The 21721-nt window shown below is 42.1% G+C and overlaps 1 protein-coding gene across 5 annotated transcripts in view; it reads right to left on the bottom strand.

The window, feature by feature from the left end:
- PDE7B (phosphodiesterase 7B) overlaps positions 1–21721 on the bottom strand; it is a 380291-nt gene that overhangs the window by 14202 nt on the left and 344368 nt on the right. For all 5 annotated transcript variants that reach the window (XM_089332644.1, XM_089332645.1, XM_008263552.5 and 2 more), the window contains 2 exons: positions 7130–7221; positions 2166–2310 (listed from right to left, as the gene is read on the bottom strand). In XM_089332644.1, the coding sequence (XP_089188770.1) occupies positions 2166–2310; positions 7130–7221 (237 nt within the window). The remainder of the gene's footprint in view (positions 1–2165; positions 2311–7129; positions 7222–21721) is intronic.

Raw genomic sequence — 21721 nt, forward strand, 5'->3', positions numbered from 1 at the left:
AGCTGGACTGGAAGAGAAGCAACTGGGACAGAACTGGCGCCCCAACTGGGACTAGAACCCGGAGTACCGGCGCTGCAGGTGGAGGATTAGCCTAGTGAGCCGCGGTGCCGGCCCAGAGCTGCTATCTTATGGCACAAAGAAGGAGAGAAGAGCCATTGGCCAAGGGCAAGGAGCTTCCTGGGGGAGACTTGGTGGTTGCTGGCCAAGGAAAGTTGAAGCCTGGCTCCTTCTAGTGCCCTGCTCCACTCCCCCATCCCCCCCCCCCTCCCCGGGGGGACAGGGAGGCAGGCTGGAGGAGCCCAAGCCAGGCTCCTGTGAGATCATCTGGATCTCACTCTCACAGTTGCCACATAGACCAGTCTACACCTCACTTAAATGATGTGTGTTTGCACTTCTGTGCCTGTGTGTGCATATGTAAGTCGGCTCAGATTGCTGGCCAGGGAGCTAAATCGGATCAATCCTTAGACTGCTCTGCTCACCCCATTGGTGTGGGTCTGGGTTGCCAGCTTTTGTCAGTGATGATGACCCCTGAACTCCCAGAGAAGCAGATTCTCCCTATCAACTGCCAGGCTGCTGCAATGTGAACTGCCCCCCCCCCCACCCCCCACCAATGTCCATTGGTTTGATCCAGGTCCTTGAGATCATAGAACAGTTAGCAGTGCTGGGGTCTGGGAGAGCCTTAGATCATGGTAAGCTGCAGTTTTGGTTGTTTATTGATTTCCTGGCTAATGGAAGTAGGGAAAGGGGCATAAGTCACTCCCGGGTTCTGCACTTTAGGTATTCATTTGAGTCACCATGCTTTCCTTCTGAAATGGGCACATGCAGGCCAGCCAAACCTTTTAGCTACTCACCACTTGACTTAAGTCACTCAAATCAGACACCTGGTTGGTCTTTGTGGTACTCAGAAATTAGAAGATTTGTTTGGGGGCCGGCGCCATGGCTCAATAGGCTAATCCTCCACCTTGCGGCGCCGGCACACCGGGTTCTAGTCCCGGTCGGGGCGCCGGATTCTGTCCCGGTTGCCCCTCTTCCAGGCCAGCTCTCTGCTATGGCCAGGGAGTGCAGTGGAGGATGGCCCAGGTGCTTGGGCCCTGCACCCCATGGGAGACCAGGAAAAGCACCTGGATCCTGGCTCCTGCCATCGGATCAGCGCGGTGCGCCGGCTGCAGCGGCGGCCATTGGAGGGTGAACCAACGGCAAAGGAAGACCTTTCTCTCTGTCTCTCTCTCTCACTGTCCACTCTGCCTGTCAAAAAAAAAAAAAAAAAAAGATTTGTTTGGGAAGAAGGGAGGGAGGCATTGTTCTACAGCTGGGAGCAGGGAATTTTCTGGCCAGGACAGAGCAATTTGGACAGCAACAGAAGGCAGCAGGAAGGACTGGAACAAAAAGTTACTGCACAGTTCAGTCTCCCATGTTCAGCTCCTCATTGAAGATAGTCTATCTAGAAGAGTCCAGGGTCCCTCTGTTCAGTCTTTTGTGTCAAAAGGAAAGAAGAAAGAGAAAATGGAAGACCAACGGGCTCTGGTTTAGATACCAGGTCAGACTTCTATTTCAAAGGTCCACTCGGCACCCCCCTTCTCAGGGCACAAATGGTTTCTTGCCATTGAGTAAAACAGAAAGGGTTGGGTTTGATCTGATTCAATTTTATTCAATTTAAAATAGTTTATTGATTGGTGCCTAAAAATGGTAAGACTAGATAAACATGTTTGAGCTTCAGGTGAAATAGGAATTTTGGTATGAAAAGGAAGCAAAGACTACCTTGTTTTCAAGTTCTCTTTATGTTAATAGTTAACATAATATACTTTGGTGCTATAAAAAAAGTCTTTTAGTATTGCATAAGTATGACCATGATAAATTTCATACCAAGTCACAGAATGTGGTAGACACTTACTGCATTTAACTCCCCAGTTACTACTTTGTGGTGAAGCAATCATGAAATAAGGAAAAATGAGATACTATCAACTTACTGATATGAAACCCATATTTTACTTGCTTGGGAGTCACTTAAAAATTTCATGTCTCTCAAAGCTTTTATTAAAGTAGGTCACGGCCCTAACTTATACCATGGGAAATAACGCCTTCCCAATGTGCTAACAGTATCGATCATGTCCCTAAGTGTTTTTATACAGCAAGGATAATGGGTTTTTATTGTTCCTTTTGTTTACCTGAAGCATAAAGTGCCTGTCGTGTGCATCCTCCAGTCTCAAGTCTTTATTGTGGAGGTGAGCTTTCAATCTGGTCAGAAATTCATTCTGCCGGTTGATGTCTGTTGCCAAGATCAAGGAGCCCAGCTGCTGTTCAATATCCTGTCTGCATCCACAAGAACGAAAGAGAAAAACACATACACAAAGCAAATCCCTTTGAGGAGGATGATTGATTTCCTCCTCATCAGGTGGCTTGTAATCTCGTTTCTGCCTTTGATTCTATTTATTATCCAGGGTCCCAGTCCTTTGCAGCCCAAGAGCTCATCTCTCACCCACCACCAGCTCTGTCCTTGGCAAGAGGCATTCCATGACCTGTCCAGAGTGACTGAAACCTTAGATGAACAAAGTGGTAGTGGCCTAAATGTTCCTATAGTCCCTAGAGGCAGGAAAATGGAAAGCCAAATGGAAATGCATGCTTTAAGAGGGACACAAGAAAGATTTGCTGAAAGATAGTTGTGCATTTCAGAGTTCAGCTCTACTCAAACATGAAAAGATTTGCATGGAGAGAGACCATGGCATAATAACTGCAATTATAATTGCAATACAATGAAGGGAGGAATAGTGACCAGTGGTATGGGATGGAAAAAACCATCAATGGAATAAAATAGGCTAGAAAGAGATAATGGAACTTTAAGAAAAACAGGGTGATTATGACACCATTAGTAACCGGTAGGCAAGAGATATGTTAGTCAGCAAGAGATATGGAAAAAAAATGGGATATTTTGGAAACATAAAGCAAGTTGGAGCTTTATCTCACATATAGAAAGTAATCAAAGAAAGGAAAGAGTCAGTACTTTTTAAACTCCACCTTTAAAAATGCATTTATTTAAGTTGAGTGCATGGGGAGCATTTTGTAATCACCACCCAGGTCAAGAAGAGTGCCTCCCACTGCCCCTCCCCCCACAGCCCTCTGCTTCCAGCCTGGAAGTAACTTCTCTCTCACTCTTTGTTTTAATAATTTTCTTGCTACTACTAATAAGTTCACTAATTGTATGTGTTTGTCCAAACAGCTAAACATGGTTTAACTACTTTTGAGCCTTAAGTTATATGGTATGTACTAGTTTATGACTTGCTTCTTTAGTGTCACACTTTTTTGAAATTCATGCATGTTGATGTGGAGTTGTAGTTCATACATTTGCATTATTACCCTGTAGCTAGTGTAGGAGTGTTCTACAATGGCATACTTTTGATGGCCACTTGACTACTATGGAAAATGTCCTAATACGCATCCTTGTATACTTGTAGTCAGACATGTGCAGGAATTTTACTAGAGTCTCTATCTGGAACTGAAATGGTTGGGTCACGGGATATGTTCCTCTTCATTTTACTAGATATTGCCAATTATTTCCAAAGTAATTGGATAAATTTATACTCTTAGCAGTAATAGGTTAAGAGTCTCATTGCTCTACATTCTTACTTAAATCATTTGCCAAGCCGATGGCTATGTCATGCAACTTATTATGGTTTTAATATGAATTTCCTTGATTGCTAATAAGAATAGGTATATTTTCATGTTTACTGGCCATGTCCATTTCCTCTTTTATGAAGAAGTTTCTATTCTAGTCTTTAGCTATTCTGTTGGGTCTGCCTTTTACTTATTGATTCTAAGAATATTTTAAATACAGGTTTTTTTTTGCTTATGTGCTGCAAATATCTTTTTTTCATGTTACAGCTGTTTTTGCACTTTTTGAATGATGTGAAGCCTTAACTTTTAATGTATCTCCTCCATAAACCTTATTTATGGCTAGCTCATTCCTCTTAAGAAATTCTTCTCAGTTCTGATGAAGATCTTTCTCCAGTTCATATTCTAAAAGCTTCAAAATTGTTCCAGTCATAATTTTGCTTTTGAGTCCTACATACGTCTTTAATTCACTTCTGAATATTATAAATAATCACAAAAAACGGGCAACTCACAACAAAATACAAAATACTCCCCAAATATGAAGTTGTATTAAATATTCCTAGTATACCAAAAAGTAAATCAAAATGGTTACAGGAAATGATTTTCTCTTTTTATTGGGGAAGATTAAAAAAAGTAACGGCTAAGTATGCTGACTTAAGAAATGATTGCTAATATCTTATACTGTTGATGGCATGGAGAAATGGTCCCCTCATTCTGTTAGTAAGAGTGTTGAGTCATTTAAGAGTTAGTGTTAAAAGCATTTGATGAATACAAATAATTTCATCTATAAATTTATATTAACACATTAATAAAGACATCTATTACAAGGATGCTTATCTATTGTTATTTATAATAATGGAGCATTTCAGAAATATTTCACAGAAATTCATGAATAGATTATCTAAACCATGATACAGTTATTTTGAATAATTACTCAATATCATGATGTAAGTCATATTTATTGAGTTGGAAAAATGTCATGTTTTGTTGTTTTATTAAAAAACACATGCAAAGCATGCAAAGTGTGATTTATATAGTCATAGAAAGGAATTTGAACTATATATTAAGAATTATGGTTTAGGTTCATTTGCTTTGTACTTCTCAATATTATATGAATTCTTTAATAATATGACTATCTATTCAATGTACAATCAGAAAATATAACTATTTTAGTTAGGTAGAATATTACATGAATCAAACTAAACACTTCAAGTAACATCCACAACACATAATTAATAGTGAATGTAGTTAACATGCAAAGAGTTCTTACAAATGAATAATGTGGGCAGAAATATAGGAAAAGATGAAATACAAAAATTTGCTAAGTAAATTGCAATGGCTAACAAATACATGAGAAATTTCAATCTCAGTTGTAATTAAAAGATGCTTACTAATTCAATGAAAATCTCTTGCTATATAAATATATATGTAAATATAGTCACATAAAATAATAAAGAAATAATAAAGCTAAAATGCAATTTTGGAGATGGTACATTGGTAGATTTTTCTACTAACCCACAATGGGAATACAATTTGCTAAGGTACAATAAGAACCTTAAAAAATTTGGACCTTTCTGACCAACAAATATTTTCTGAGAAAAGAGAATATTGGAGTTTGGGATAAGATATATATTTAAGAATGATTGTTGGATGTTTGTTGGACATTACTTATAATGACAAAAATTTAGAAACTGTCTAAATTCCATGCAATAGGCAATAGTTACGTACATGTTGGCACAATAATGCCACATAGCAAGTAAAATACTTTTAGTGTATGGTATAGAAAAAAGCTTCTATAGGAAGTGAAAAAAATCAGAACATGGACTGGGGAGTCAGTTCTCTGTGTTGTTAAGAAGTGCTTGTATCGGGAAAGACTAAAAGCAACTACAGCAGACCGTTTACCATGAACCATTCCAGAGTGGCAGGACTGCCAGTCCTTTCAATTTTCTTCATTTCAGGTTGAACCATATGAAACTGCTGATCTCCCACTGTTTTTGATCCTTAAAAACAGCAACTCCTTATGGTTCGAACTAATTCTTTTCTAGATTTTCCCTAGTGCCTTCAGAAAGCCCATCTTGTTTTGAAAATCAGAAAAATCAGCTGAAAGCATTTGCATGAAGATGGAAGCAATAATGATGATTATGATAACTTGTGTTACAAACTCCTTTCACATGTATTATTGCGTAATCATAATTCTTCACGCAACAGCTATTTTTAATGCTGTGTCTCACAAAGATCGACAGATAATAAGGCGTTTATACTTGGAATCCATTGGTATGAGTAGGACCACCTTAGGAAATGAAGACTAATCCGGCACAAAGCAGGATGGATGTGGTGTTAACAGGGACAAGGCGGTCACCCTGAGTCCCTCCTGCCTTTGCTTATTCTTTCACCTTGCTCATTCCTGTCCTCTTTCTTCCTTCCCTCTTCCGTTTTGCCTTCTTTATCTGCCTCTTCCACTTACCTCCATTCTCCCCTCTCTCTTTTTTTTTTATTTGGTATCTTGCTTTTTAGTTCCTTTTGCATTTGATTTTTCAAACTTTGCAATTTATTTTAGCATGCCCGAGGACTGGTTTTCTTGAGTTCCAGGAGGTAAAAAATTATCAGAGCCAAAGCTCCTCCTGCAAATTCCACATTCCTCTGGGTGCTAGGAAACAGCATGAGATAATATCTGAGGGCCAGGAATAAACTGCACCCCAGAGCTTACTGCTTGTTCTATGGGGAGATACATACCACTTGCTTCTTGACCTCATTATGTGCCTCTGATTAAGAAGGGAACAATTTTCTATTTACTCCTCTCACCTAGTTCCCTTGGATTCTGTACATTTTCATTACAAACATGAGAATTAGCATTGGCCTTGGGAGATAGTAAAGCTGCTAACTTGGGCTTATGTGGAAAGTGGGGCAAAGGCCTTGGATTTTAGTAGGACTCATGTACATACTGGGACTTAGACACAGCAGGCCAAGAAACTGGTATTTCTCCTTTTGTTCAAAGTGCAAGAAGCATTAAGTAAATGAATTGTGAAAAAACTTCTGGGGTGGATTCAATTACTTTAGAAAGACATTTTAGAAAAGAATTTCTGATTTCTATTTTTGGTGAGACTGGTGATTGCAAAACATGCTTTATTGAGCTAGTCTTCTATCTGGCTTGAGAACTCCTGTGTTCTTTCTTGCAAATATTTATTTGGATGTGCACGGGAGGACAATTCTACTAAGATAAAGGATGGGAATTTGGCAAAGTAGAACAGTGAGGCAGAAGAGTGTGAAAGCGGAGAGCTGTGTATTTTCCCTTTCCCTGACTTTAGGTCATAGACTGTCCAAGGCCCTTTCAAAGTGCACAGAGAGACTCTGGTTTCTGGGCTGTGTAACTGACACCGAATGGCCTCTGATAGACAATCAAGTGCAGGCAGGAAGCACAGTGGCTGGCTCCCTGCCGTTCACACAGGGGTCCCAGGCATGGCCGAGAGAATGCGGCTTATCTTGACTGTGTGCACATCAATATGTTTCATCTCGCGGCACTTACGTCATTTCCTTTGGCAAGTGGGCGAGAAGCCTTGATTCTCGAAGCATGCCAATTGTAGATCGCCAGTGGTGATTCTCCAGCACAGACATATTCTGGAAGGAAAGAAAGAAAAGGAAAGCTATAAACAAAGGAGAAGCCAGATACGATCTTTCGCGTGGGACACGGCTCTAGGGAAGCCAACATTTTCCCTCTAGTTCTTTGCACCTGATGGCACAGAGGCAGACCAGAAAAGAAACACAAAACAAAATCATCATAAGGCCCACGCTCAAGGCTGTAACGTCGTGGCAGGGCCCTGGGTAACCCTGCACTGCAGAGCTGCATGAGGACTTATTTCCAGCATCCTTCATGTCTGCCTCTGCCCCTGCTTTCAACAGCGTGGTCAGGCAATGCTAAATATGGAAGGAAGGAAGTGCAGCAGTTTAAGATAGGGAGCAATGGATATCATGGCATTACAGTCATAACATAATCGAAGATCAGCCTACCAAACCAAGCAGAGACCGCCCCCACAACCTCTGCACTAATCTCCTGCCCTGACCATTGTTCCCTAACATTGATAAGGCGCGCCTGTGCTCCAACCACCAGGTCAGCTGTGGCACATTCAGACCCCCGAGTCTATTCAATAGTTTTGACTCAGCAGGTTCATGGTGATTAATTCTCATGTTTGCTAAACTTTGAGAGCTATTGTCATGAGGGCAGCTCTGTCAACAGCCTTTGTGACCAGTACACCGGAGGCTGGCCCACTAGGTCTATGATTTGGAATCTCCGATTGCTTCCTTGTTCAAGCATCTTTTTTTTGTTGTTGTTTTGTTTTAGTTACTCAAATTATTTTACTCTCAATCATATAAATGATTGATATATGATGGAAAGTGCTTACACTGATGAATAATACCAGTTTTTGCAAGTTCAAGAAAACGTCAAGTTTGATTACATATGATCTTTAAAATAAAGAAAGTGAATACATATTTGCAATATTTCATTCAGAAGATATTTTATAAGCATCTGCACATCACAAAATTCATATTAACTATAAAGGCTTAATTAAATTACAAATATGCTTTCATTTCCATTTCATATTTTAAAAATTTTAAATAATTTACTTTACCTTCCAAAATAGATTTATAAAATTTATAATTATCCTTTCAAAAATCTTTTTTTGAAGTTCATTTTTCTCTGTGTTAAAACAGACTTTATTTTTTTTTCATTTCATTCTTTTATTGCGGCCAAACAAAACGTTAGGAGTACTGTTAAAGAACTGTAAATTTTATAACACTAACAAAAGGATGAACACAGTGTAAGATCTTTTAATATCAAAGCTAGTGACAGGAATAGCAACAGAAATATTAGGTCAATGTCAATTAGGTATTTAAAAATTAACTTATTAAATCATAGAAGTGTTTCTTGGCTTACAAGTGTTTTCTAGACTACGAGATCTTGTGCAAGCAGGATACTAGAAACTGGGATGCAGCATCAGCCTTAGAGATGTTTGTGCTTGCATAGAATGTCCTGTAAATGCAAATGTTCATAATCATATGTAGAATAGAAGTTACCAAAAAGATACTCTGAAAAAAGTTATTATCCTATTACGAAATTTTCCAAACATATGAGAAGTAGAAAAATAAAAACATGTAATGAATTCTCATACTGCCATTACCCAGATTCAACATCTTCAAGATCTTGCCATAAGGACAGATTTTATTTTGATAATGAGGCAAAGCAAACAGGTTTGCTGAAGTTTGTTAAATGCTGAAAAACATGTCTGTCATTTGCAACAACACTGGGTTGTGATCTACCCATTCCTAGAAAATGACTGCATTTATAGATTGCTGGAGCTTCTGCCAGGACTTCTGACTTTAGAATCAGAGACTTTTAATTCTAAATGTGAAGTTAATATGATGAAAAACATATTATGGTAAGCCATAAGTGTATCATTTCTGTTTTCTATAAAATTGTAGTTAAAAATCACAAGGCACAATTATCAACAGTGCTTAATAAAGACGTTTCAGTGAAAGTTGTTTATACATACTCAAAAAAATAACTGAAAGACTTTGTTTTGGAAGAAGTTTATGAGTGTAGAAAAATTGAGCGGTAAGTAGAGTTCCTATATACTCCGTACCTCCTCTGATTTACCCTATTATTAATATCTTTAATTTGTGTGCAACATTGGTTATAACTTGTGGGGAGCAACTCGGACTAGACTAAGTTACTGGAATTAAGACTTATTCTATACATCTGCTCTCCCACAATATGGCGCTGGGAGAGGAGGAAACAGCTTCTACACAGCTGCCTCCAGTTCAACCAATAAACAGCAGGACCTGCTCCTGATTGGAGTAGAGCAGCGTACTCGGCGTGTGGGTAGCAGAGTTGGGATTGGTGGAAGAGGACTATAAAGGAGGAGAGAGACAACATGCAGGAGGAACATCTAAAGGGAACATCTATCTGAAGGAACACCTGTGCAGCCCCTGAGAGAGCCGGCTGGCGGTGTGCTGCTCCCCCGTGGAAGTGGGGAAAGTGGCAGGGGGAACCGCCCTTCCACGGAGGTGGAGGGGTCGGTAGCCAACCCGGGAAGAACCAGCAGCAAACCTGGGAAGGGCCAAGCAGACGAAAGAACAACGCAGGGTCCTGTGTCGTTCCTCCACGAAGACAGGGAGCGACAATAACTGATGATCCAACACTGCCACATTATCATTAACTTAAAGCCCACCATTGCCATTAGTGCTTATTTTTTGTGTTGTAGAATTTATGGAGCTTAACAAGCACACAGTGATATGTATCCTCCATTACAATAACATATGGAATAGTCTCATTGCCTTGAACATTCCCTGTGGGCCACTTCTTCATCCTTCCAATTGTCACATACATTCTTGAGGATATAATATGATGGGGTGGATTTCCTAGCTGGTGGACACTTGGAATAACAGAGTGTTGTATCCAACATAGGCATTCAGCAACCCTGGTTTAGTCTTTGTCATTTGCCTATCGACATCATCCTCAGAATTTATGTCTAGTTGTCACGTGAGGAAAGCCAGAGATGAAAACACATTGGTGGGCTTATGGGCTGGGATAGGTGTGACATCTGCCACTCGTGTGCCCATTTAATTGCATGGCACTCCGCCATACTGCAGGGTCTAATTCATGGGAAGTTGACAAATGCAAAGGAGTTGTATGCTCTGCAATAAGAGCACCTGGATTTGACGATCAGTTAGCAGAATTTGATATACTTCCTAATGATGGCATTCTTTCTTTCCTTTTTTTAATTCAGAAATTCTTTATATAGCCTTAATATGAAGTTTAGTAGATATATATATATATATATATATATTTTTTTTTTTTTTGACAGGCAGAGTGGACAGTGAAAGAGAGACAGAGAGAAAGGTCTTCCTTTGCCATTGGTTCACCCTGCAATGGCCACCGCAGGAGCCAGGTGCTTCTCCTGGTCTCCCATGGGGTGCAGGGCACAAGCACTTGGGCCATCCTTCACTGCACTCCCGGGCCACAGCAGAGAGCTGGCCTGGAAGAGGGGCAACTGGGACAGAATCAGGCACCCCGACCGGGACTAGAACCCGGTGTGCTGGCGCCGCAAGGCAGAGGATTAGCCTATTAAGCCGCAGTGCCAGTGTAGATATATGTTTGTGATTACCTTTTCCCATTCTATGACTTCCATTCCTTTTATTCAATTTTTTTATTTATATAAGGTAAACAAATTTCATGTATTTCATATACACAGATTTAGGAGCATAGTGATTCTTCCCTTCCTACCCACCTCCTGCTCTCACACTCCCACCCTCCCTCCTCCTTCCTTTCTTATTCTTTCTTTTAATTTTACAATGACATACTTTCAGTTTATTTTATAATCATAAGCTTAACCCTCCACTAAGTAAAGAATTCAACAAATAGTAGAGAAAAATACACTGTTCCTCAACAGTAGAGACAAGAGCTATAAACAATAATCAAATCTCAAAATGTCAATTTCAGTCATATCCATTATACATTTTGTATTCTATTAGTTACCACAGATCAGGGAAAACATGTGATATTTGTCTTTTTTGGGACTGGCTTATTTCACTATGTATAATGGTTTGCAGTTGCATCTGTTTTGTTGTCAAAGACAGGACTTCATTCTTTTTTATGGCTGAGTAGCATTCCATTGTGTATATATACCACATTTTCTTTATTCAGTCATTGGTTGATGGACATCTGGGTTGACTCCATATCTTAGCTATTATGTCAATTATCTTAGTTCTTCCCCTGTGGGAACCTGCATTATGCTCCATCTTTCCTTTGATCTTACTGTATATTAAAAAAATAAGAATATAGCATTCATTAAAGGTGAGGGAAATGGTGTGATTCCTCTTATAGGAGGTACCCTGAGTTATTATAATCATGGAGAAAGAAAGTCAGATGAATGGTGGTTACCAGGGTCCGGGGGCACCAGGGATGGGAAATTGTTCTTTAATGGATACAGAGTTTCAGTTTTGCAAGATGAAAGAGTTTTAGGATTGGATGGTGGTGACGGTTGCACAACATTACAAATGTAGTAAATATCACTGCGTTGCATACTTTAAAATCATCAAGATGGTAAATTTCAGTATTGTACCATGGTTTTAGGAAATTGAGGGAAAAGAAGCAAGGAAATCAATATGGAGACTAAATGGAGTGGGGCTGCAAACCATCCCATCATTACGCCTCCTTCTAGTAACTGAGTCACCCATATGATGCTCAATTTTTATTGAGAATCTCGAGTGACACACCCTGGATTCATTAGGAAAACACAAGCTCAAGAAAACTGCAAGCATTCTTGTTTCTAAGACCAGACAATTCCCTCCAGGATTTTGTTCTAATGAGTTTCAATGGGGCTGAGTCTTAGGCTCACCCTCCGTATAGGCTGTTATGTTGTTATTTGCTTCTCACGTTGCCAAGGAGTCATTATTCTTTATTCATCACTTGACCACATTTGAACCAGTGATGAGATTTTGTTACTTTAATCAACTGTTCTATTATTTCCTTTTGGGCTTAAGTCACACACAACAAAGAGAATGTTTATTAGGAATAATAGGCGAATTTGTTTTGATTGTAAAGATTTATGAGAGCAGAGAGTGATAGGTTAGTGTGATGTAACAGATGTTTAATCCTGCAATGACATTTCATTCAGTCACTCATGAGTGCACTTGCCAGACTAATTCAAGGAGATGTGGACATGAGTGTCCTCACATGAGTTTTTTAAGAGGCCAGAAAACTGTAACAAGATCTGATGATAAATGACATGCTATCTCTGTTGAATGTAACAAAAGTGTCCAGAGGATGGCCTTAAGCATTGTTATTTATGCCAGCCTGGCTTAACATCTTCATTAATAATCTTCCTCAACACAGAATACAAAGACACTTGGGAAATCTGCTGAGGGAGACATATTTGGAGATCAGCACCAGGGACATGAGAGGAAATTGAGTGGATTTGGAAGCTGGTGTAGCAAATAGGCAAGAGAGTATGTGATCGCGAATACTCTTTTGTAGAAGAGACATTAGGCATCAGAGTGCTTTGGCCAGGATTGTGTTGGGTGTAGGTACATTCCAGTGGCAGCCAGAGAGTAGGCAAAGCAGGGCCGTCTATAGGGAGAGGGACTAGCATTTCCAAGCACCAATGCTGTGTTACGAACTTCACTTAACCCTCACTCACCTCTCTACTGTTAAATCCTTACCTCATAGATGACAGGAGCTCAGGTTCTCAGAGAGGCCAAACAGCTAATGCGTGGCCAAGCAAGACCTTAAATGAGACTTGCCAAATGTTAAGACCTAAGCCCTGCATGTGTTGCTGCCTCACAAGAATTCCCTCTTGCTGCCACATCCAGACATTCAGGAGCTGGAAATTCATAACTGATGAACGCCTGCAATTAGATTTCACTTTCTAAAAATTGATTATTTTAATTAGATATTAGTTTCTAAACCCATATTGGAATCTTCGCATTTATCTTCAAATCTGGTTTCACTGCTCGCGCTCCTGAAATCTGAACGTGTGAATGGTTGAATGGCTTTAGAAGGTCTTCAGGGAGAATCATCTTTTGCTCCACTCTCATACTTCATATCCAATCACTGACTCCCGTCGGTTTGTCCTATATGACGTCTCTTGTACCCAGCCCTTGTTTTCATCAAAGCAATGGCATATCTGTGCTTGCTATAGTCTGGTTACAGTTTGAGTGTGTCCCCCTCAGAGGTTCACATGCTGGAAACTTGGTCCCTGGTGTGGTGGTGTTGAGATCACAGAACTGGTAAAAGGTGGGGCCTAATGGAAGGTCATTAAGTCAGGGAGACATTGTCTTTGGAAGGGACTGATGCTGGTCTCACGGTCTACATTAGTTTTTTTTTTTTTTTTTTTTTTTTTTTTTTGACAGGCAGAGTGGACAGTGAGAGAGAGAGACAGAGAGAAAGGTCTTCCTTTGCCATTGGTTCACCCTCCAATGGCCGCCACAGCCGGCGCACTGTGCTGATCTGATGGCAGGAGCCAGGTACTTCTCCTGGTCTCCCATGGGGTGCAGGGCCCAAGCACTTGGGCCATCCTCCACTGCACTCCCTGGCCACAGCAGAGAGCTGGCCTGGAAGAGGGGCAACCGGGACAGAATCCGGCACCCTGACCGGGACTAGAACCCAGTGTGCTGGCACCGCAAGGCGGAGGATTAGCCTAGTGAGCTGCAGCGCTGGCTACATCAGTTCTTGCAAGAATGGCTTGTTATCAACCAAGCTTGGCTGTATTAGCTTGCTCTCTGGCTTCTTGTGTCACTGCGCAATCTCTTCTGCAGTTGTGACTACTGCGATATCATTAGTCACAAGGCTCACCAGAGCACAGCAGATGCCAGGGCCACGTTGTTGAATCTCCAGAATCATGAACGAAACACATGGTTTTCAGTGTGCAGCCTTTTCTTTGTATGGTGTGCAGCCTCAGGTACTTTGTGACAGCAGCACAACATGGACGAATGGACTAACACAGTGCTTTATTCCCCTTCTTAACCATCATCCCCTCAAGGGCATCCTCCCTAGAGTTGCCAGAACATGACTTGTTTATTTGTTAGAATATTCCATCATCTCCCTAACCGTTTGCTGACACATAAAAAGAAACACTCATTGAGTACCTACTAATGTGCCAGTTGTTAGGGCAGGTGCTCAGGTTGCAGGGAAAACCAAGACAAGGTTGCTGCCTTCCAGGAGCTCCCTCACCTGCAGGGTGATCATGCCATCTGCCTTTCCCTATGTCCTGAACCAAGCCCACAGCGGATCCCTATCAGAGGAATGAAGCCTAATTTCTTTTTTATTTATTTATTTTTATTTTTATTTTTTTATTTTTTGACAGGCAGAGTGGACAGTGAGAGAGAGAGAGACAGAGAGAAAGGTCTTCCTTTGCCATTGGTTCACCCTCCAATGGCCGCCGCGGCCGGCACGCTGCGGCCGGCACGCTGCGGCCGGCGCACCGCGCTGATCCGATGGCAGGAGCCAGGAGCCAGGTGCTTTTCCTGGTCTCCCATGGGGTGCAGGGCCCAAGCACTTGGGCCATCCTCCACTGCACTCCCTGGCCACAGCAGAGAGCTGGCCTGGAAGAGGGGCAACCGGGACAGAATCCGGTGCCCCGACCGGGACTAGAACCTGGTGTGCCGGCGCCGCTAGGCGGAGGATTAGCCTAGTGAGCCGCGGCGCCGGCCTGAAGCCTAATTTCTTAACTCAGCACTCAATGCTCTCTAAAAATTGTCCCAACTATCAATATGTTCCTATACATTAGAGATAATTCAATACAGTTATCTCTTTTTTTCTATAAATCTCAGAGTCCAAATAAATGATACCATATTACAGGTCAAGCATCCTTATGCTAAATGCTTTGGGCCAGAAGTGTTTCAGATTTTGGATTTTTTCCCCCTAGACTTTTGAATAGTTGCGTAGACTTTACTGGTTGAACATCATTCACTGGAAAATCTGATATCTAAAACCTCAAAATCTGAAACATTTTTATGTGTCATTACAGATTTTTGAGTATTTCAGAGTTTTGGAAAATTTTTGGTTCAGGAATTTCCAACCTGTCCTAAGACTATAGCTTACTGATATAAGTATGATATTATTACTACAGGACAGCATCCTCTTCTTCTGCCCCTTTTCGTGCCTCCCACCTCTTTCTTCAGATTTCCTTATCAAATGACTGAGTGTCTTCTAAAGTCCACCTCAATTACGCTACCTACAAAGCTGTCCGGAATTATTCCGGTCATTGAGGAACCTGCTGTTCTCTGAATCTACGGCTGTTCTATGGAATTTCTCTTTTGGCCGTCCTCAAGTCCTGTTGGACTTGGTTCCATTGATAGGCGTTGAGTTCTGTGTGCACTTCTTCTTACTACATCAGGAGCTACTTATGAGTAGGATGCCTCCCTCGTTCCTTTTGTATCCACTCAACCCTATACCTTGCATGGTTTCCATAAACTTGCTAGGTAAGTCACCCAACAAATGACTTAGTTTCATTTGACAAATATATCGAGCACTTACTATGCTCCAGGCACTGTAATAGATGCAGTCTATTATCAGTCATTTTCATGGTTTGAGGCTTAAGACCAAGCATGGGCTATGGTAGAGACTCCTGTCAGTTCATCCCTTACATTTTTTTCTTTCCCCTTACTAACAGAATCTCAGTTTTCAGATAGGCTCATGGCTGCCCAGAAAAATGACATTTCTCAGCTTTCTTTTTATCATTAAGTGGAATCATCTGGGCAAGTTCTAGCCCATTACATGTAGGCAGAAGTGTGTGGGAATTCCAGGAATGTTGTTTAAAGGAAATCTTTAAAAAGGGGCCTCTTTTTGCTTTCCTCCATCATATCTTCTCATCGTCTAGAATGCAGCAGGAATAGCCTGAGCTCTAGCAGCTATCTTGGGCAATTGAGGACAAGTTTTCTGCACTAGTAATGAACTGGAAAGATCCTGAGTTCCTGCGGACTTTGTGCAGCTCCCACGCCTGTCCTGTCAAACCTCTTGTGAGGGATAGAAATAAAACTTCTGTTTTGTTGAAGTCACTGATACTCCAAATGCATTTAAAATCAGGCTGTTGTCTACCATATCATTCTGAAAGAAGGTATGAAAGTGCCTTAACATCCTGATTTTAATACTTCTTGTTTTTTTTTTTTGCATAAGACATGGTAATAAAAATTATGTAACTCCAAAAAAAAGAGTGAGGAGAAATCACCTTAATAAGGTTGGACTCACACATGGACATGTATACATGCACATAAAATTTACATCTGTATATACACAGGGACATGTACTTATCCATCTATTTTTGAGACAGATAATAGCCACCTGCTAAGAAAGCCTCTCTGGTCCCCCAAACAGAAATGAAAGCCCCATCCTCTGGCCATTCCACCCCTACCCTAAGCTTCTATCCTAGTGTCTAAAATGCCAAGTCACAACTTTGCTCACAGGCCTTCCTCCTACATATCACTGTTCTGCTCATTTCTTCTTGAATGAAGTTTTTAAAAAAAATTTTTTTTAATGAATTTTGAAAAATTACGTTCTCCCAATACTTTTTAGAATTGATATCCAATAATTCACTTCCTAAATGCTTGCAACAACCAGGGCTGGGCCAGGCCGAAGTCAGTAGCTCAGAACTCAATCTGGGTTACCCATGTGGGTGGCAAAACTCTAATTGCTTGAGCCACCCCTGTGGCTTCCCAGGGTGTGCATTAACAAGCAGCTGGAATTAGAAGCTGAGCCAGGACTCAAACCTAGGCGCTTTGATACAGGATGCAGGCATCCCCAGGGTTTCTTAACCACTGTGCCAAACGCCCATCCCGATGTAATGTATTTTTACATGTGAAAGTATTTTATTGTCATCCCATCCTATTTCTCTGCAATTGTGAAAGGGGCGTGAAAAGTAGGACTGGCTTGACTGCCTTGAAAGTGTGTTTTAGACAGGTCAGTCCAAGGATCTGAAAATGCTGACAGTGGTCTCTTAGCACCATTCATCACCTGCGCACCCCTTGGGAAGGCTCCATGCAATCCCCAGTGGCTCCCCTGGCCCACGAAGGAGCTGCTGCCGTCCATGACTGCTACGGAAGAGCAGGACTTATCACAGTCGTCTTTGTACCACAGTAGGGGGCACGGTGCCACCTCAATGAGTAAATATTTGTACAATGGCTACTGGTTTAAACCTCAGAGTTCAAGAGCCTGAAACATTTAAGGAACCGGAAAAAAAAAAAAAGAAAAGAAAGAAAGAAAGAAAAAGAGCCCTATTTGAATTTTTGGTCAATATCTAATGGAAGCACCACTTGGGAATCTTCTATTTTCAAATCCTTAGACTTAGGCAGATGCCAAAGAGGCTTTTACAATTATGATAGCAATTGGCTCTCCCAGAATTCACTCACAGATGGCCAGGGAGAGGTGAATAACTTCACAAGTGGCATGTGTCACACAGCCTGTGTCCATTTGAAGAGGAAATTAGATCATTGTAAAGAATTTAAAAATCATTGCTACTCCTTCTGCATGGTTGGTAAACTTTTCCTGAGAAATTGCTAATCAGTGGGAGTAGCTATCAAATATTCATTGACCACCAGACCTGCACTGGACACGGCGGGAGCAGCAGGGGGTGAGTTAGGCGCCCAGAGACTTAGCCTCTCCTGGGGATCATCTAACCAGGCAACGGGAAGTTAGAAAAACACTGCGTAGCAGAAGACAATGAAGCCACACAGGAGGTGAATGTAAGATGGATTTTTAGAGAAAAAGAAGACTCCCAGGTGGCCACAGGGCCCAACTACCGGTGTCAGCCCCACCCCCATCCTAATGGGATTTGCTGCTCCTACTTCCCTGCCCCACCCCCACAAAGTTTTAAAAGGACTTGTTCCTGAGCACGTGGCTCTCTCTCTTTCTCTCTGTCTCCTGACCTCTGTCTCTGTCTCTTATGCTCCCCTTCTCCCTCTTCCTTCTTCTCCCCTTTCCTCCAGTCTGTCGTGTTTCCCCCAATAAAATCTTTCCCTTAAAAAAAAAAAAAGGTTTCCAAAAGGAGGATATGTTCAAGTTGAGATCAAATGGATGAGCAAGTTAGAGAGGCATCCAAAGGCACAGACACTTTATTATATAGAATATTTGCGTAAAATATGCTGTACAATAGTGCATTTGACTAAATTGGCAGTAGGAAGAGCACACATGAACAGAGACAACTGCCAGTAACAGGGCACTTTGTATCTTCCTCCCGTGTTTGGTTCTCTTTAGAAATGATCACTTTCTAACAGAGTGCACGGATGGCTTATTTTCTGTTTCCCTAGAAGACAGCAGTGACTTTCACTTGTTTTGTTCATCCTCTGTATTCCCAGTACCTGGTAGGAGGTAGGCACTCCATGTATATTTGTTGAGTGAATACAGGAATGAGTGATGTTTGGGAAACTGAACACAGTTTCAGACTCAATGATGCATAGAAGCCTCACAGCGGGATGATGGGAAAGAAGGCTGGAAGGAGCAGCAGGGGTCAGATGAGAATGGGGCCAGGAAACTGTGGTAAGCCATTTGGACTCAATCTTGGGGAGCAGTAGGGCTTTGAGCCAGAATCCATGTGGTCAGAATTGCATTCTGGTTGCACAGTGGGGAGAGGGCTGGAATCAGGCAAGGCTGAATGTGTGTAGAGGAGGGGCGGGTGCTGATGTCCTGGACTATGCCGGAGGCAAGGGTTAGGGAGCAATGAGCTGCAGGGATAACCACGCTGGGCCCTCCCTGCAGGCGAGCAGCTCCACTGTGACAGACGCCTCCGGATTTCACAGAGCCTCAAAACCACTATCAGCAAAAGGCCCTCATCAGAAAAGGTCCTGGAGAGCTGTCCGTACGGGAAGAGGACCCCCTTTCACATCCCTGGGAGTCCCAGTGTGCCTGGACCAGAGCACGTTAGGCACCACCCCGTCTCCCTTTAGGAAGCATCAGCTCAGCCATTGGTCCCAATGACAACGTGTTCTGGGATCCGAAACTCTTCATCCCCGCGGTCTTGAGCATAATCTTCATCTTAAAGCTGAGAGAGTAAATGTCTACCTTTGTGGCAACAAAACCTACTAGGATTATAATTTAGGAAAAGAAAAAGCCCTGAAAATGTCTAAAGAGAAGCTTTAGTTCCCTTTTCAACTGAATCCCCGAATATCATCCAGCCTAAATTTGAAACCATCCCTTTGCTCGCTAATAACGACACGCCTGGCATTTAATACAGAACCGTCGCAGGTTTTCAAATTCAATCAAGAGGCCATTTGTCAAAGAGAATGTGGTAAAGCAGAGTTGCTGTCATGCAAGGCAGCTTTGATTTGTTTCTCCCCTGTTTATTGGACACATTCTTTGATTAAAATATTTCAAATGATGCTGATACACCGAGTCTAGGGTACAAGAGGACTCAGAGTTAATTACAGCTCTTAAATCCAGAGGATAGAAGAAAAACAACAGGAACAGCGTCTGTGTTTTCATTTTTAATTGCTCATCAAACAAGACTCAAGCTTCTGGGAGACATGAGAGGTTCCTCCCTAACAAGCTAAGTGGTCGCCATGGTAACACTACAAGGGTCCAGCCCAGGGGGTGGTCTCAGAAAATTAGACGCTCCTGGAGAGCTCCGAACAGGGCCTTGGCCTTGAAACCTTGGCACTGCCTTGTTTCGGGCCTGCTGGAAGATGTCTTTCTCTCCTTTGATCTGCACCTGCCCAAGATAACTGAGTGCAGAGCAGGAAGTGTGGCTGTCCGTTGCTGTCCATGGAGCCTGTGTTTGGAACAGAGCTGGAAAACCTTCACGGAACCCAAAATCACTTCTGAGCCTCCCTTTTATAATTTAAACACTGCCTGCCAAAGATGGCCTGGAAGCTAGAGATCGTGAGGTTATTTATGACCTTCGTAGGCGCTTGTTTGAGGAGAAGACACAGGAGCGTGCGGGAGGAACACTGCCCTGGGCTCTGGCTACTTCATGTTTGTGATTCAGACACTGAGAATCAAAAGTAGTTAAAGATGCTGACCCCTGAAAGTGCTTGCAACGAATGACTAAGAACAACAACTAGACGCTTTTGCAAGATGTTACACAGAGAAGTGAGTACGCTGTTGTGTGGAACCGTTACTATCATATTTCATTCACACAGGTGCTCTGTCACTCATTAATATGTAGTTGGACTCTATCAGAGGGAATTAAGTGGGAATTGAACTGGAAGTGGTTCCTTTTGCAATGGCAATAGCAAAGGTGATATCTGACTGAATGTCTGCTTTGCACAGTTGTTGAGTTCACCTTTCAATTTGTGTTGTATCGGGGGTTGGAGGGTGGAGGGACAGAAAATCAGCGCTGGGCTCTGCATCCCACGTGCCCCTTTCCCTCCCAGTCCACTCCCGGACACCTGGACTGCTCCCAATCTGATGAGAGAGGAGCCAGGTGCAAGCGCCTGCAACGCCTTCAAGTTGAACTTGGTGGGCGGTTCAGAAAGTGAGATTGGCCCAGACCGCAGACAATGGGAGGGAGCCCTCTGACCTGGCTTTCCCTTTATCTCAGGGCCGAAGCACACACTGGGCATTATGCAATGATCATCTTATTTCTTAGAACTCCGAGAGCACAGCCAACAAAAGGAGGGAGAGGAAGCCCCCTTGCACCTTATCTCATTTATAGTAAGTCTGAGTTGTGGCAAGGTCACGCACAGGGCGTTCCCAAATCCTCAGGCTCCCAAATAGCCTCTCAGCAGGACTCTGGTTGACCTAATGTTTGTGTATGCGTGGATAACTGTGTATGTATGGAAATATATTTTTTACTCATTGTCATGGTTAACATTTTCTGAATTTTATATTCGACATTTTAGAATTCAATGAAAGTCCTAGATCCTCTCCCTGGAAGAATGAACACAGGTACATTCTGCAAAAGCTTGTATTAGTTTCCTCAGAGATCACTCCCATCTCAACCAACAGGTTCTGGAGAGGTTAAAAGGCTCCATTTCTAAAGATTTTAAAATATCATGTGTCACTTATGGTCTTGCTCAGCCTGTATGTTATGTAGCATGACTTCCCCAGTATAACTGAAAACCTGAAGACTTGGGCCAGTTCCTCATCTACAGCTTAATTCAGAGAATATTTCCTGACCCAGGTCACGTCCTGTACAAGGAATCTGCAGTTCTTCTAAAGGAGATCGTTATACTTAATCATAAGTATCTGATCTGCGGGCAGGGCAGGGCAGGGGCTGTGGATGGCAGGGCCCCGCTCAACTAGAGGCCACAGGGCCATGCCACTTCAGTTATTCTTGTGTGGCCCTGCTGTCTTTTCATCTCACCTATTAAAGCCATTATTCGCACTTGAAGGCCCAGTTTCCACCATTTTGTCTCCATGATTTTTTTTTTCTGAAACCACGTGCAGTGTCAGTTTTTATTTTTTTCTGTGTCTTCTGATTCCAATTGTTTGGAGCTACACACTATAGAACACGGTATACCAAGGTCTACAATCCTCCTGGCTCTCCTCACCACGAGAGAAGGGCCTGGAGGAGAACTCTTAGTTTCTTGCATACAGTAGCTGCTTAATACGAATTTCAGGGGCAGTGTATACAGTAGGTGCATGAGCATTTTGACTTTAGAGACAACAGATTTGAGTTCTAATTGCAGT

Source organism: Oryctolagus cuniculus, chromosome 5, assembly GCF_051225735.1.
Source record: "Oryctolagus cuniculus isolate XC-2025 breed Fujian yellow rabbit chromosome 5, ASM5122573v1, whole genome shotgun sequence".
Classification (NCBI taxonomy): Eukaryota; Metazoa; Chordata; class Mammalia; order Lagomorpha; family Leporidae; genus Oryctolagus; species Oryctolagus cuniculus.